Here is a 15497-nt window from a genome sequence, read left to right on the forward strand (position 1 = left end):
TCTGGGTTTGGTGACTGCATGTAGGATGGATCCCCATATGTGGCAGTCTCTGGATGGCCTTCCCTTCAGTCTCTGTTCTACACATTGTCTCCATATTTCTTTGTGTGAGCATTTTAGTTCCCCTTCTAAGAAGGACTGAAGCATCTGCACTTCTGTCTTCCTTCTTATGGTCTGTGAATTGTATCTTGGGTATTTGGACCTGTTGGGCTAATATCCACTTACCAGTGAGTGCATACTATGTGGGGTGTTTTGTTTTTTTGTTTTTGTTTTTGTTTTTGTTTTTTTTCGTGATTTCATTACCCCACTCAGAATATTTTCAAGTTTCATCCATTGGCCTAAGAATTTCATGAAGTCATTGTTTTTTTTTTTTTTTTTGTTTTTTGTTTTTTGTTTTTTTTTTTTTTTGTTTTTGTTTTTTTTTTCGGAGCTGGGGACCGAACCCAGGGCCTTGCACTTCCTAGGTAAGTGCTCTACCACTGAGCTAAATCCCCAGCCCCGAAGTCATTGTTTTTAATACCTGAATAATACTCGACTGTGTAAGTGTATTATTACATTTTCTGTATCCATTCCTCTGTTGAATGACATCTGGGTTCTTTCCAGTTTCACCTGTTTGGTTGTGTTTTCCTTTAATTCTTTAAGGGATTTTTATGTTTCCTCTTTAAGGGTTTCTACCTGTTTACTTGTGTTGTCCTGTATTTCTTTAAGGGAGTTCTTTATGTCCTTATTAAAGTCCTCTAACATCATCATGAGATGTGATTTTAAATCAGAATGGTGCTTTTCCAGTGTGTTCAGTATTTGCTGTGATGGGAGAACTGGTTTCTGAAGATGCCAAACAGTCTTGGTTTTTCTTGCTTAGGTTCTTGCCCTTGCCTCTTGCAATCTGCTTATCTATGGTGTTAGCTGGTCTTGCTGTCTCTGACAGTGGCTTGATCATCCTTTAAGTCTGTGTGTCAGCACTCCTGGGAGACCCACTATCACCTTGCAGGATTTGGGTACAGAGAGCTGTGGCACATGGTCAACTCTGGGAGCACATGGAAACTGGAAGGATCCTGTCCCACACTGCTTCTGGGCTCTTGTGTCCTGAAGGCTCCAGGTGGGTCCCTCAGAGCAAAAGTGGTAGTCTTACCTGTGCTCCCAGGTGTGTCATCACTCCTGGGAAGCCCAGCTTTCTCTCAGCAGATCTGGGCACATAGACCTGTGATGTGCTTTCACCTTATCTGCAAAGGCCACTTTTTCAGTGTGAGCTTTCAGTCCATAGCACAAGCTTTGTTTTAGCAAAACCCTTCAGTGAACATTTCTTAAGCAACCTATGACAATCTACAAATTTTTTCCTTTTTCTTTACATTTATTTTATGTGTATGAGTGTGTTGACAGCATGTATATTTGAATACCACATGAATGCCTGTACTCTCAGAGGTCAGAAACGGGTGTCAGATTCCCTGGAGCTGGAGATGGGAATGGTTGTGAGCCACCATTGGGTGCTAGGAACTGAGCCTTATGCAAGAGCAACAAGTGCTCATACTATTAAGTGCCTCTGAATATTTTCGTTATATTAAAAAAATTATATAAATGGATTTTTATAACTACCTTATCTCTTTAGCTCCTGAACAAATACTAGAATTATTCTTTGAAATGATTTCTGAAAAATAAAGACATCGAAAAGTTCTGACTGTCGTTTACCCTGGGGTGTGGTTTCCGACACACCATTGCTGACTGCTTCTGGGATAAATCTCCACTGAAAAACGGCGTGATCAGCTCCTCCTGTGCTTAGCACCCACTGGAAGTCGTGGGACCAGCGAACACTTGTGACGTGTGCCGAGTGGCCCACATACTTTCTAAATTTGGCTCCTGAAACAGAATTTGAGATTAATTATGTTTTTTTTTAAAAAAGCAATCACATTCCTCTCCACATCAAGTAAAAAATTTCAACATGCCAGAAACATATTTCCAGTCTTACACATTACAATAAGTAATCACATGCCTCCCAGAAACCTCAATTATTCCATTTTTCCTTAATCTGAAGATGTGTCTTTCAAACTCAAGGTATACAGTGAAATGCTTAGTTAAATCTATTCCAACTAATGCTCACAGCTTCAATGTTTCTAAAAAATCAAATGCAAGAATTATCATCTTACCCATTCTTAAAGTTCCTATCCTATAAATAAACAAAATATTACACCCACATCTCTATAGATCCTGAAATGTGGGGAATCTTTTCCCTCCACAGAGATCACTTAACCTGTCTTTTCAGTGGATTAATAAAACAAATAAAATAAAACAAATAAAATAAAGTTAGTAGAATTCATCAGGCTGCAGTTGTGCACACCTTTAACCCCATAATTCAGAAGGCAGAAGCAGGTGGATCTCTGAGGTTGAGGCCAGCATGGTCTACAGTGAGTTCCAAGATAGCCTGGCTACACAGAAAAACTCTGCCTTAGAAAACAAAAATAAAGAAAAAAAATCAGTGGAATTCAAAGCAAGGTAGCAAAAGTAAAAATTTGTGATGTCATTCTATATTCCTCCTTGATTTCTCCTTTAGTTCATGCCATATCCAAAGGACAGACAAACATCTGTGGAGATTTTTTTTTTTTTTGAGCAAGAAATTGGGGCCCATAGTCGAAAGTCACATCCATGAAATGAAACAGATCTTCTGGTCTTGGTCCTAGCCTCCAGATGACTGTAACTCATGACAGAGACCTTGAACTAGAACTACCCAGTAGGGTGCTCATTAATCCCTCACCCCACCCCATTTCTACCTCCGCCTCTTCCTCCACAAAAACATGTGAGATCATTTATCATATTAGCTTCTAAACTTTGAGGCAGAGTTACTATACAGCAATAGATAAGCAATATCCTCAGTAGGCTGGCACCATTGTCACTGATAATTAAGCTCTTACTGCTTTGACCCTGTTTTCTTCCATCTCCCCTTGGCCTACTCTGCTTCAGTTACATAAACCCTTTGCAGTGCCTCCAGTCTGTCAAAGTGTTCTCTGTCTCCAAGTCTTGGGTTTGCTGCTATTTCTTTGTAATGCTCTTTCCTGGGATATCTGAATGTTTGGTTCTGTCATCCTGAAGGTATCTAGTCTATAAAGCTCAACAGTGAGCCCTTCTTTGATTGCATTAGTCAAAACAGCACTATGCTGTTCTGCACAGCCTTCTCCTCTGTTTTTCTGACAGCATGTCTGACCATCAGACATATTGTCTGTAGTTATGTATCCACTGCTCCCTGGCAGTGGCGACTTGTGCTGATATACTGAAGCACTTTTATACTCTAGCACAGCACTGAACAAATATTTGTACAGTAAGCTGAGGCATATCCTCTCCCAAAGCTTTCTGGGGGATAAACAGTGACAGAAAATACGAGATTTCTCTTTGGATATTTGTCCACGAGGGCTTGCACTTCAGCTGACATTTCTACTGACGTCTACAATAGCTTAAAAATCTTTCCATGCAGAAACTAAACAGAGACACAGAGAAGCTAACAGAAGTTATGAACCAAATGAATTTAACAGATACCTATAGAACACTTCATCCTAAAACAAAAGAATATAAATTCCTCTCAGCACCTCATGGTACCTTCTTCAAAACTGACCGCATAATCAGTCAGAAAACAGGCCTAAACAGATACAAGAAGATAGAAATAATACCATGCATCCTATCAGATCACCACAGACTAAGGCTGGTCTTCAATAACAACAAAAACATCAGAAAGCACAATACAAAGGAAGCTGAACAATGTTCTACTCAATGATAACTTGGTCAAGGAAGAAATAAAGAAAAATTAAAGACATTTTATAACTTAATGAAAATAAAGGCACAACATACCCAACCTTATGGAATACAATGAAAACAGTGCTAAGAGAAAAACTCATAGCTTTGAGTGCCTCCAAAAAGAAACAGGAGAGAGTATACATTAGCAGCTTGACAGCATACCTAAAAGCTCTAGAACAAAAAGAAGCAAATACACCCAAGAGGAGTAGAAGGCAGGAAAGAATCAAACTCAGGGCTGAAATAAACCAAGTAGAAATAAAAAGAACTATACAAAGAATGAAGAAGACCAGGTCCTGGTTCTTTGAAAATATCAACAAGATAGATAAGCCCTTAGTCAGAATAACCAGAGCGCACAGAGAATATATCCATCCAAATTAACAAAATCAGAAATGAAAAGGGTGACATAACAACAGAATCCGAGGAAATTCAAAAAAAATCATCAAATCCTACTACAAAAGCCTATATTCAACAAAACTGGAAAATCTGCATGAAATGGTCAATTTTCTAGACAGATACCGGGTACCAAAGTTAAATCAGGATCAGATAAACCATCTAAAGAGTCCCATAACTTCTAAAGAAATAGAACCAGTCACTAATTCTCCCCCCTCCCCCCCAAAAAAAGTCCAGGACCAGATGGTTTAGTGCAGAATTCTATCAGACCTAATACCAGTACTGTATAAACTATTCCACAAAATAGAAACAGAAAAACACTACCCAATTCCTTCTATGAAGCTAAAATTATGCTTACACCTAAACCACACAAAGACCCAACAAAGACAGAGAACTTCAGTCTAATTTCCCTTATAAATATCACCACAAAAATACTCAATAAAATTCTCAAAAACAAAATCTAAGAACACATCAAAATGATCATCCATCATGATCAAGTAGGCTTCCTCCCAGGGATGCAGGGATGGAAATCCATCAACATAATCCACTATGTAAACACACTCAAAGGAAAAAAAACCACATGATCACCCCATTAGATGATGAGAAAGCATTTGAAAAAAATTCAACACTCCTTCAAGGTAAAAGTCTTGGAAAGATCAGGAATTCATGGCCCATTCCTAAACATAGTAAAAGAAATATACAGCAAACTAATAGCCAACATTAAACTAAATGGAGAGAAACTTGAAGCAATCCCACTAAAATCAGACAAGACAAGGCTGCCCACTCTCTCCCTACTTATTCAATATAGTACTCAAAGTTCTAGCCAGAGCAATCAGACAACAAAAAGAGGTCAAAGGGATAAAAATTGGAAGGAAGAAGTCAAAATATCACTATTTGCAGATGATGTGATAGTATACTTAAGTGACCACAAAAGTTCAACCAGAGAACTACTAAGCCTGAGAAACAACTTTAGCAAAGTCACTGGATATAAAATTAACTCAAACAGATCAGTAGCCTTCCTCTACTTAGAGGATAAACAGGCTGAGAAAGAAGTTAGGGAAATGACACCTTTCACAATAGTCACAAATAACATAAAATACCTCAGTGTGACTCTAACCAAGCAAGAGAAAGATCTGTATGACAAGACCTTCAAGTCTCTGAAGAAAGAAATTGAAGAAGATCTCAGAAGATGGAAAGATCTCCCATGCTCATGGATTGGCAGGATTAATATAGCAAAAACGGCCATTTTGCCCAAAGCAATCTACAGATTCAATATAATCCCTATCAAAATCCCAAGTCAATTCTTCATAGAGTTAGAAAGAGCAATTTGCAAATGCAATTGGAATAACAAAAACCCAGGATAATGAAAACTATCCTCAACAATAAAAGAACTTCTGGGGGAATCACCATCCCTGACCTCCAGTTTTATTACAGAGCAATAGTGATAAAAACTGTATGGTATTGGTACAGAAATAGGTAAGTAGATCAATGGAATAGAATTGGAGACCCAGAAATGAAACCACACACCTATGGTCACTTGATCTTTGACAAAGGAGCTGAAATCATCCAGTGGGAAAAAGATAGCATTTTCAACAAATGGTGCTGGTTTAATTGGAGATCAGCATGTAGAAGAATGCAAATCAATCCATTCTTATCACCCTGTACAAAGCTCAAGTCCAAGCGGATCAAGGACCTCTACATAAAACCAGATACACTCAAACTAAGAAGAAAAAGTATGGAAGAGCCTTGAACTCATGGGCACTGGGGAAATTTTCCTGAACAAAACAACATTGGCTTATGCTATAAGATCAATAATCAACAAATGGGACCTCATAAAACTGCAAAGCTTCTGTAAAGCAAAGGACACTGTTATTAGGACAAAATGGCAACCAACAGACTGGAAAAATATCTTTACCAATCCTACATCCAACAGAGAGTTAATATCCAATAGAACAAAAAATTCAAGAAGTTAGACTCCAGAGAGCCAAATAACCCTATTTAAAAAATGGGGTCCAGAGGTAAACAAAGAATTCTCATCTGAGGAATATCAAATGGCTGAGAAGTACCTAAAGAAATGTTCAACATTCTTCTTTTTTTTTGGTTCTTTTTTTAATGTTCAACATTCTTAGCCATCAGGGAAATCCAAATCAAAACAACTCTGAGATTCCACCTCACACCAGTCAGACTGGTTAAGATAAAAAACTTAGGGGACAGCAGATGATGGGTGAGAATGTGGAGAAAGAGAAACACTCCTCCATTTTTGTTGGGATTGCAATCTGGTACATCCACTCTGGAAGTCAGTCTGAAGGTCCCTCAGAAAATTGGACATTCTACTACCTAAGACCCTGCTATACCTCTCCTGGGCATATATCCAAAACATGCTCCAACATATAACAAAGACACATGCTCCACTATGTTCACAGGAGCCTTTTTTTATAATAACCATAAGCTGGAAAGAACCCAGATGCCCTTAAACAGAGGAATGGATACAGAAAATGTGGCACATCTACACAATGGAATACTACTCAGCTATCAAAAGCAGTGACTTCATGAAATACATAGGCAAATGAATTGAACCATAAAATATCATCCTGAATGAGGTAACCCAATCACAGACAAATACACATGGTATGCACTCACTGACAAGTGGATTTGAGCCCAAAAACTCGAATTACCCAAGATACAATCCACAGACCATATGAAGTTCAAGAAGAAGGATGACCAAAGTGCAGATGCTTCACTCCTTCTTAAAATGGGGAACAAAAATATTCATAGGAGGAGATATGGAGACAAAGTTTGGAGCAGAGACTGAAGGAATGGCCATTCAGAGCCTGCCTCTCTGGGATCCAGCCAATATACATATAGTCACTAAACCCAGACAATATTGCTGATGCCAAGAAGTGCATGCTCACAGGAGCCTGATAATAGCTGTCTCCTGAGAGGCTCAGCCAGAGCGTAACAAATACAGAAGTGAATACCAGTAGCAAACCACTGAAGTGAGAATGGGGTCCCCATTGGAGGCATTAGAGAAAGGATTGAAGGAGCTGAAGGGCTTGCAAGTCCTTAAGAACAATACCAACCAACCAGAGCTCCCAGGGACTAAACCAATACCCAAAGAGTACACATGAACAGAGCCATGGCTCCAGCTGCATGTGTAGCAGAGGATGGCCTTGATGGGCACCAATGGGAGGAGAAGCCCCTGGTCCTGCCAAGGATGGACCCCACAGTGCAGGGGAATGTCAGGGCAGTTAGGCAGAAAGGTATGGATGGTTGGGTGGTAGAAAGGGGATAACATTTGAAATGTAAATAAAAAATAGCCAATAAAAAAAATCTTTTCACGAGCACCTGAATACCAAATGTTTATCGGTAAGCTTTGGAGCTCCTTGGAGGGAAAAGAGTCAGATCTTTCTGAGTGTGTAACAGGTTTCTCAGAACTTGGCTGAGACAGATGGCAGCAGCCATCCCACCCTTACCCTCTACAAAAACACCTTTTCCTTCTCGAATTTCCTGTCACACTGACACCTTCACTGCAGCTACTCAGGCTTGAAACTCAGGAGACATACTCAATGATCCTTCTTTTCTCTCCCTCTAGTCCTAATCCAGTCTAGCCACAAAACCTTCACCTTTAACTGAACCAGTCACCTCCTTTGACACCTATTTTAGACACAGCATCCCCCAGACGAATGCTTAAAAGCCCATTTCATACAATATCAAAGTAATCTTTCAGAGACTTAAACTGACTGCATAACTTCCTAATTTACAACAGTTTGCCAGTGTTGCGCAAGACCCAAGTGTGGGAAGTCACACACAGGATTCAATCTGTATGGCATCAGAAAAAATTGTCATCTGATTCTAAAGGATTTGAAAACTATTAAGATGAGAAAAACAAATTGCTCGGGCTATGTAAAAATATAAATTCATCAATTTTCATTAACTGCAGAATACTTACATCTAATTTCTGCACAAAAGAATATATATGTATGTATGTATATATAATTCCAAATGTATCAAATTGGCTTGGTTGTGAGTTCTATTTGCTCACAGTAGAAAACCATAAAGCTTGCTTGGTTCTGCACGCTAGCTCATAGTCATCAGCCTCTGCTCAGATTTGTCTTTCTGCAGGCTCAGTAATTAAAACCATTTGATAATGGTATCCTGATTTGCGGAGTCAAGTTTTATTTGTGCCAAGACTCCCATATACTCTTATTAACTTTTTCCGGTAGTTTTGGCACAAAAGCTTCAAGGTCACAGGCAAAGCTGCACAGTTTATGAACTGTTGCATACAGGGTAGAATTTGGGTTGCTTTGATGACCTTGGTACTTGAGCAAATGGCTGAGGAAGACTCCACCGCTCCCTTCATGCTCACACTGTGGTCTCTCTGTCCTCATTCTTTCCTTTGCCCACTGTCTGTCTCTCCACAGGGTTACGTTCTATTCATGGGTATTTAATTGTGACAATACCACCACACTCATCTCTAAGACCCGAGTCCACTCATACGGTCTGGAGATACAGAGAAGACACCAACTCTCACCGACTTTCTTGAGTCCTGACAAGGGAGACCAGTAAATTGCTTCTAACCTCATCTGTGATTTTCCTGAATTCTGAATTATTTCTAACATAACTTATTCTTAAATGCACATTAATTTAAACAAGTTACGTCCTATTACCCACAAGGTCCACTAGGCAGGGTGGCGAGGACTTGAATTTGGCACACTGAAGTCTTTGTGCTTCAAGCACTTTGAGCTGATGTTCGTTCTGTGCAGCATGAGTCACGATGGTTTCATGATGCATTTTATGTCACATTTTGTCCTGCAATTGTCACTGCTTCAAGACTGCCAGCTAGCTGAAGATTGCTTTCTGACTGCACTTTCATCTGCTTCCCTGCTTATCATAAAATACCATTTTAGTGAAAAGTTTGCAGGCCGCAACAAACCCCCATTGACCACTCTGCTAAGATCCAGCTTTCTGGGCACAGTTAGGAGTAAGAAGATGCGGCGGGGCTTTCTCTGAATTTGCAAAACAAACCCAGGATCATTGCTAGGTGGCAGCAATCACAGTCTTCAAAGCTTACAGTGCTTCCACAGGAGTGCAAAACACAGAAAGCTGTTTTCAATCCAATTTCTCTCTCAAGAAATATCACCTAATACAGTCTTGAAAGATTAGTCCTGGGACAAGGGGTCCATAGTTGTATAACTACCATGTTTGTTTAATCATATTTAAGAAGAATTGCTTTTGTTTTCGTGTAGAAGTGCAAGCAGGTGGATGTATGGAAGTTTAATTACAGCCAGGTGGTGGTGGCACATGCCTTTACTCCCAGCACTCAGGAGACAGAGGCAGGCAGATGTCTGAGGTTGAGGCAGCCTGGTCTACGGAGCGAGTTCCAGGACAGTCAGGGCTCCACAGAGAAACCCTCTCTTGAGAAACAAATACAAACAAACAAAAAGTTAAATTATAATATTCTAAAGAAATAAAATCCCAATATAAAACATGACTATTTATTCACATAGATATAAATGATCTGGCTGTTTGGAAATGTGAGACACAGGCTTGGAAGTCTCATAATGTTAACTCTTAACAAATTCTCACTTAAATTTGCAAAACCATTTAGGACAGCAAAAGTAGAGGACTGAACAGCATGTTCTATAAAAAACAGGTGAGGAATAAATGCAGACATGAGAAAGTGAAGTTCCTGGGGAAGAGGAAGGAAAATGTACCTCACTAAGCAGCATCAAGAGTACAGAGAGAGCCTTCACCCATTCAGACAGCTTACCTCTTTTGAGACAAGGAAACTTGAACAATTTGACCAGTCCAAAATCATCTCCGGACACCAACACTGAACTGTTATAATTGGCGTCCACCGAATTGATGTCAATAACCTCAGCGTATTTGGGCCAAATTCCACTCACTTCAGGGCCTCTCACACACGTCCAGGAGGCCCAGGGGATCCCCTTGATTTCCTCCTTACTTGTTAAAGGCTTCCCTGCTGAAATAGTCAATATAATATTACATTTACATGTGAAATATATTCTAATATATTTTAATCATTTTTCTTTTCTTAGTGTCTAAAACCTACATTAGATATATAAATCAGAGGAATTGCAAGTTCTGATCTCTTCACCCAGTTAGTTACTGTTTTGGGAGAAGGAATTTAAGGAAAACCTCAGTTCAAAATTTAGAAGTGAAGAGAATAGGAAATGATTATTCCTAAATGTAATGTCTCAAACTATTGATACCGCCTTGATCTTAATTTCCAAGGTACAGGTGCTACTACAGAGTATTTGTATTTGTGTGATCTCATTAAATTACATGTCGTCAACACTGAGTCACCAACATGTTGCTAAGCTTTTAAAACCTTGGCTAAGGTTGTCTTATAGTTTATTGGTGTGGGTTATATGCACACTCAGGACGGACAGACGACAGCTTGCAAGACTTGGCTCTCTCTCCTTCCACTGTGTGGGTTCTAGGGACTGAGTCAGATCATGGGTCTCAGCAGAAAGGTCCACCTTTCTAGCCTATAAATGGTGTTTGGAATTTTTTAATTTTTATTTCTAAAATTTAAACTATATGTATAATGTATGTGGGCACCTGCATGTAAATGCAGTGCCCATTGGTGTCAGAGGTATCAGACCTAGCAGAACTGGAGTAAGGATGCCAGCCATCTGTCAGTGCTGGGACTCAAACTCCTGTCTTCTACCAGCTCACTAAGTTCTCTTAATCACTGTACCATCTCCCCAGGTCCCATCAAGTGGTTTTTCTTTAAACAAAAATTCAGGCTCTACAAATTTTAAAGTAGATTTTATGATTTAATTCCTAATCACTGAATCCACAGAATTATGGTGAGCTAAGTGTATCTGGTGGTGGGATAATGGTCCTAACAATAGCTGTGGCTTGGCTGTTCCCAGACACGTAGCTCAGTTCCCATTTCTGTCAGCAGATTAGTGAGGTTCACAGATGGCACAAAATACAGCAAGCCACAAAAGCAAATGAGTGGAAATATTTAACTAGATGCCATTTTTTAAAATTCCAAAGCAATACAATTAAGCATATATCTTCATGCCTGCCTTATTAAAATAAGCATATATTTTCAAATAAAGAACTGAAGAGCAGATACCTTTGCAGAATGGCACTCCAAAATTCTGAACTATATCCAAAATTTCTGGACTGTATGTTCTGAAAGAATGCATTTAAATGACCACAGACTCAGAGAGGATATAGTTGAAGCATTGTCTGTGACCAGCTCCTGCTCAGAGGATTGCATCCCAGAAGTGACTGATTCAGAATAGAAACCAATCTCACTGTTGCAGAGGCAGAGGTGATAGAACCTGCAGCACCTGGCCCAGTAAACACGGGGCGTAAGCGCCCATGACCAGTGATAAAGCAAGCTTCAGCCTCATCCCTGAGCATGATGTGCTGTCACTCCAACTGACAAATGTGCTCCAGATGTTCCCATACATGAAAAAGTGAAGTCTGAAGTCCAACACTTCCCACATGCCGGGCCAAGGCTCTGCCAGTAACCCATCTTATCCCATCTAATACTTTGCTTTGTGAGCCTTAGTAGACTGCCAAAACAGATTCCAAACAATGACTCCTTCTGCCTCAGCCTCCCAAGTAAGTAATACTTCAAAAAAAATTCAAGACAGTATATAATTGTTGGAGGTTAAGATTTATATTTTCTTTATTCTTTCCTTTAAAATCATCATTAAAGAAGCCAACATAATCATGAGCAGAGAGGCTTCATCCAGCAGCTGATGGGAGCCAATGCAGAGACACACAGGCAAACCTTAGGCAGAGCTTGGGGAATTCTGCTAAAGACGGGGAGGAAGGATTGTAGAAGCCAGAAGGGTCAAGGACACCACAAGAAAACTCACACAAACAACTAACCAGGAATGCAGGGGCTCACAGAGACTGAACTAACAGTCAGGTGGCCTGCATGGGTCTAACCTAGACTCTCTCCACATATGGTACAGTTGTGTAGCTTAGTGTTCTTGTGGGATACCTAGCAGTTCAAATAGGGACTATCTGTGACTCTTTTGCCTACTTTTGTGACCCCTTTCCTCCTATAAGCCTGCCTCTGCCAGCATTAACTTGAGGGAAGGTGGCTAGTTTTACTGTAACCTGATACACTATGCTTGGTTGATATCCCTTGGAGGCCTGTTGTTTTCTGAAGGGAAATGGAGGAAGTGTGGATTGCAGAAGGGGTAGGTAGTTGACAGGTGGGGTGAGGGGGGTTGAGGAATTGTGGTTGAAATGTAATATATGAGAGTGGTATAAATAAATAATGATTTAAAATTAGTAAAGGTGATAATATGGACATCATTATGTTATATGTGACAGTTTAGTCTTACAAACTAAATGTCACTAGATTTCTATTACAAAAGACAGGTAAATCTCTTATAAATGTTGCAAGGTGAACACAAACAAAAAATGTGCTCACTGGATTTTAAAAAGCTACATTTCACCAGTTAATACAACTATTATCATCAGAGCTGGGTCTGATGCACTCATAGCCACTGAGGACTACAATCCTCAGATCTGAGGCCTTGGCTCTTGTCTAAAGGCTCTAAGCTGATCTAAGAGATAGCCTCAAATTCTCTGAGGTTCCACAGACCATCCTGTTCCTTTTGGACCTTGGTAGAAACTCATTTATGTAATGGTCACATGTCTAATGTGTGTGACAGAAAAAAAATGAGAAAGAAACTCTTCAGGAATGAAAAATTTTAACTTCTAATTTATAGCCAGTTTGCAAACATTAAAATAAACATGAGGCAATATTTTTTTGGTATCACCACTTTTCAGTGGTGAATGAAAAAAACTTAGTCATTAAGACCTCTTGGTAGTCATACCCTACTGCCTAGCAAGCAGAATGCACAGGACATGCACACAACTCATATCCTCCGAAATGGCATAAGCTATTTGTAGAATGGCCATTTAGTTATTTGCCCTTTGCGAAGGCTGTCAAGGAACAGTGTAAGTGGCAAATCAGGGAGGAGATAGAAACAAGAGAAGGACATAAAGTAAAAGGCTGGACACAGAACGAAGCGGCCATGGACTTCACATGGAAGTTCCTGGAACAACTACTTCAGGTCATCTAAAGGTGATGGACTATTTCAATTATGCAGAAGATGACAGAGTACTATAAGGAGCAAATGTTTGTAGTACTGAGTTTCAATGAGTATTACTGATCTTTATCATAGAAAATCATTTGTTACTATTATTGTGGGGTGTGTGTGTGTGTGTGTGTGTGTGTGTGTGTGTGTGTGTGTGTGTTTGAGCACGCGCATGTCAGAGTAGTGTAGGTCAGAGGGCAACTTGATGGGGTCCGTTTTTCGTACCAGTATGGAAGGGTGTGTGGTGCCTTCTGGGGATTGAACTCAGTACACCAGGGTTATGTGGCAAGGGCCTTTACCTGATGAGTCACTTCACCAGTCTCTTTCTAACACAACTTTAAGAAGATAAAATCCATTGGACACTCATCCCTAAATTAATTTCTTTTGTTTCCTTAGAGGCAACAGTACCCTCAGTTGAATGGTTAAGCGTTCCCGTACATTTGCAAACCATTTTCTCTATATGTAAGTGGCTATAATATGAGAACTTGTTTAAGTATTGTAACACTTTATATAGATGACCACTGTGCGTATCATCTGCATTTATTTGCTCAGCATTACACTTTTGAGACCTATCCGAATTGACACAAGTTGGATTAGTTACTGTGACATTATGATCTGTGACTACACACTTTAGGCTCTCCTCACTCCCATGGCCACTTAGGAACTTGCTATGGTTTTGGTTCTTGCAATTACAGCAAGCAGTTATGTGCATGTTCTTACGAGTACTCCCCCATCTTCCTCTTTCACTATGTAACACTGACATGCTTTGGTCAGTCTAAATAATTAAAATGGGCCTTTGGTGCTGCTCTCTATACTTTACCCCTTAGAGCAATGCTGGAATGTATATCCACTGCAAGCTTTGTCTTCAAGTCTTCCTCATGTTTTCCTAATGTTGTAAATTATTAATGTGCCTTACTCACAAACATTTTCTCTGAGGGTCTCATGACTTAGGGATCTCGTCTCAGAGAATACTCCTTACTCTGAGGTCACAGGACATTCTCTACCCTTCTCCATGTGGTTCCAGGTTTGCTTTCATGAGCACCTACCACAACCATAATCATCTACCTAGGACTCACACGGCATTTTGTAGAACAGTCTCTCCCCAGCACCGTCATTGGTTTGCAAGTATTTACTATCCAGAGACCAGTCGATGTGCGTGATGAAACTAAGTGACTTGTTGCATTCTCCTATTTTCTTATAGCGCTGGGCAACAGCATAGACATCTACAGGGCCGTCATTGGATCCTACTGCGAGGTATGAGCCATCTGGGGAGAATTTCATCTCATGAATGACTTCTTTCCTGTCCTTGATATGGACCACTTCTGTCATATCTCTGCAGGCATAAAATACAAAGTGACAATCAGGAAATCAAGAGATGGAAAACCCAAGTCTTATTTTAAAAGGTGTGTGTCACAAGAGAGAAAAAATCCTACAGGAACTAAAATATTTATGTTCATAAAATGATAAAACATGTTTGTAACTTATATCCTGCTTATAAAATTAAAACATTTGAAATAATATTTTATGGCCTTGTGGTAAATAGGAAAATCTTTACTCTAGGAATATTTGCTTAAATGTTTGACTATACATTACTGAAATCTTTATTTAAAAATTAGACTTAAAAGCCACTTAAAATGTGTCATGGAGACAGGAGCCGGATGTAGATCGCTCCTGAGAGACACAGCCAGAATACAGCAAATACAGAGGCGAATGCCAGCAGCAAACCACTGAACTGAGAATAGGACCCCCGTTGAAGGAATCAGAGAAAGAACTGGAAGAGCTTGAAGGGGCTCAAGACCCCTTATGAACATCAATGCCAAGCAACCAGAGCTTCCAGGGACTAAGCCACTACCTAAAGACTATACATGGACTGACCCTGGACTCTGACCTCATAGGTAGCAATGAATATTCTAGTAAGAGCACCAGTGGAAGGGGAAGCCCTGGGTCCTGCTAAGACTGAACCCCCAGTGAACTAGACTGTGGGGGGGAGGGCGGCAATGGGGGGAGGGTTGGGAAGGGAACACCCATAAGGAAGGGGAGCGGGGAGGGGGATGTATGCCCGGATACCGGGAAAGGGAATAACACTCGAAATGTATATAAGAAATACTCAAGTTAATAAAAAAAAAAAAGAAAAAAAATGTGTCATGGAGAAAGGCAAATCATCAAAATTAGTGTAAAAATACGTAAAAATAAAAATTTGTATAAAAATAATCTGTTTATGTTTTAAAA

The 15497-nt window shown here is 39.9% G+C and overlaps 1 protein-coding gene across 2 annotated transcripts in view; it reads right to left on the reverse strand.

The window, feature by feature from the left end:
- The window catches only part of Eml6 (EMAP like 6), a 306117-nt gene that overhangs the window by 113537 nt on the left and 177083 nt on the right, over positions 1–15497 (reverse strand). For both annotated transcript variants that reach the window (XM_087583666.1, NM_001446977.1), the window contains 3 exon segments: positions 14345–14601; positions 9932–10144; positions 1681–1848 (listed from right to left, as the gene is read on the reverse strand). In XM_087583666.1, coding sequence (XP_087439792.1) covers positions 1681–1848; positions 9932–10144; positions 14345–14601 — 638 coding nt within the window.

Source organism: Rattus norvegicus, chromosome 14, assembly GCF_021556685.1.
Source record: "Rattus norvegicus strain SHRSP/BbbUtx chromosome 14, alternate assembly SHRSP_T2T, whole genome shotgun sequence".
In the NCBI taxonomy this organism is placed as follows: Eukaryota; Metazoa; Chordata; class Mammalia; order Rodentia; family Muridae; genus Rattus; species Rattus norvegicus.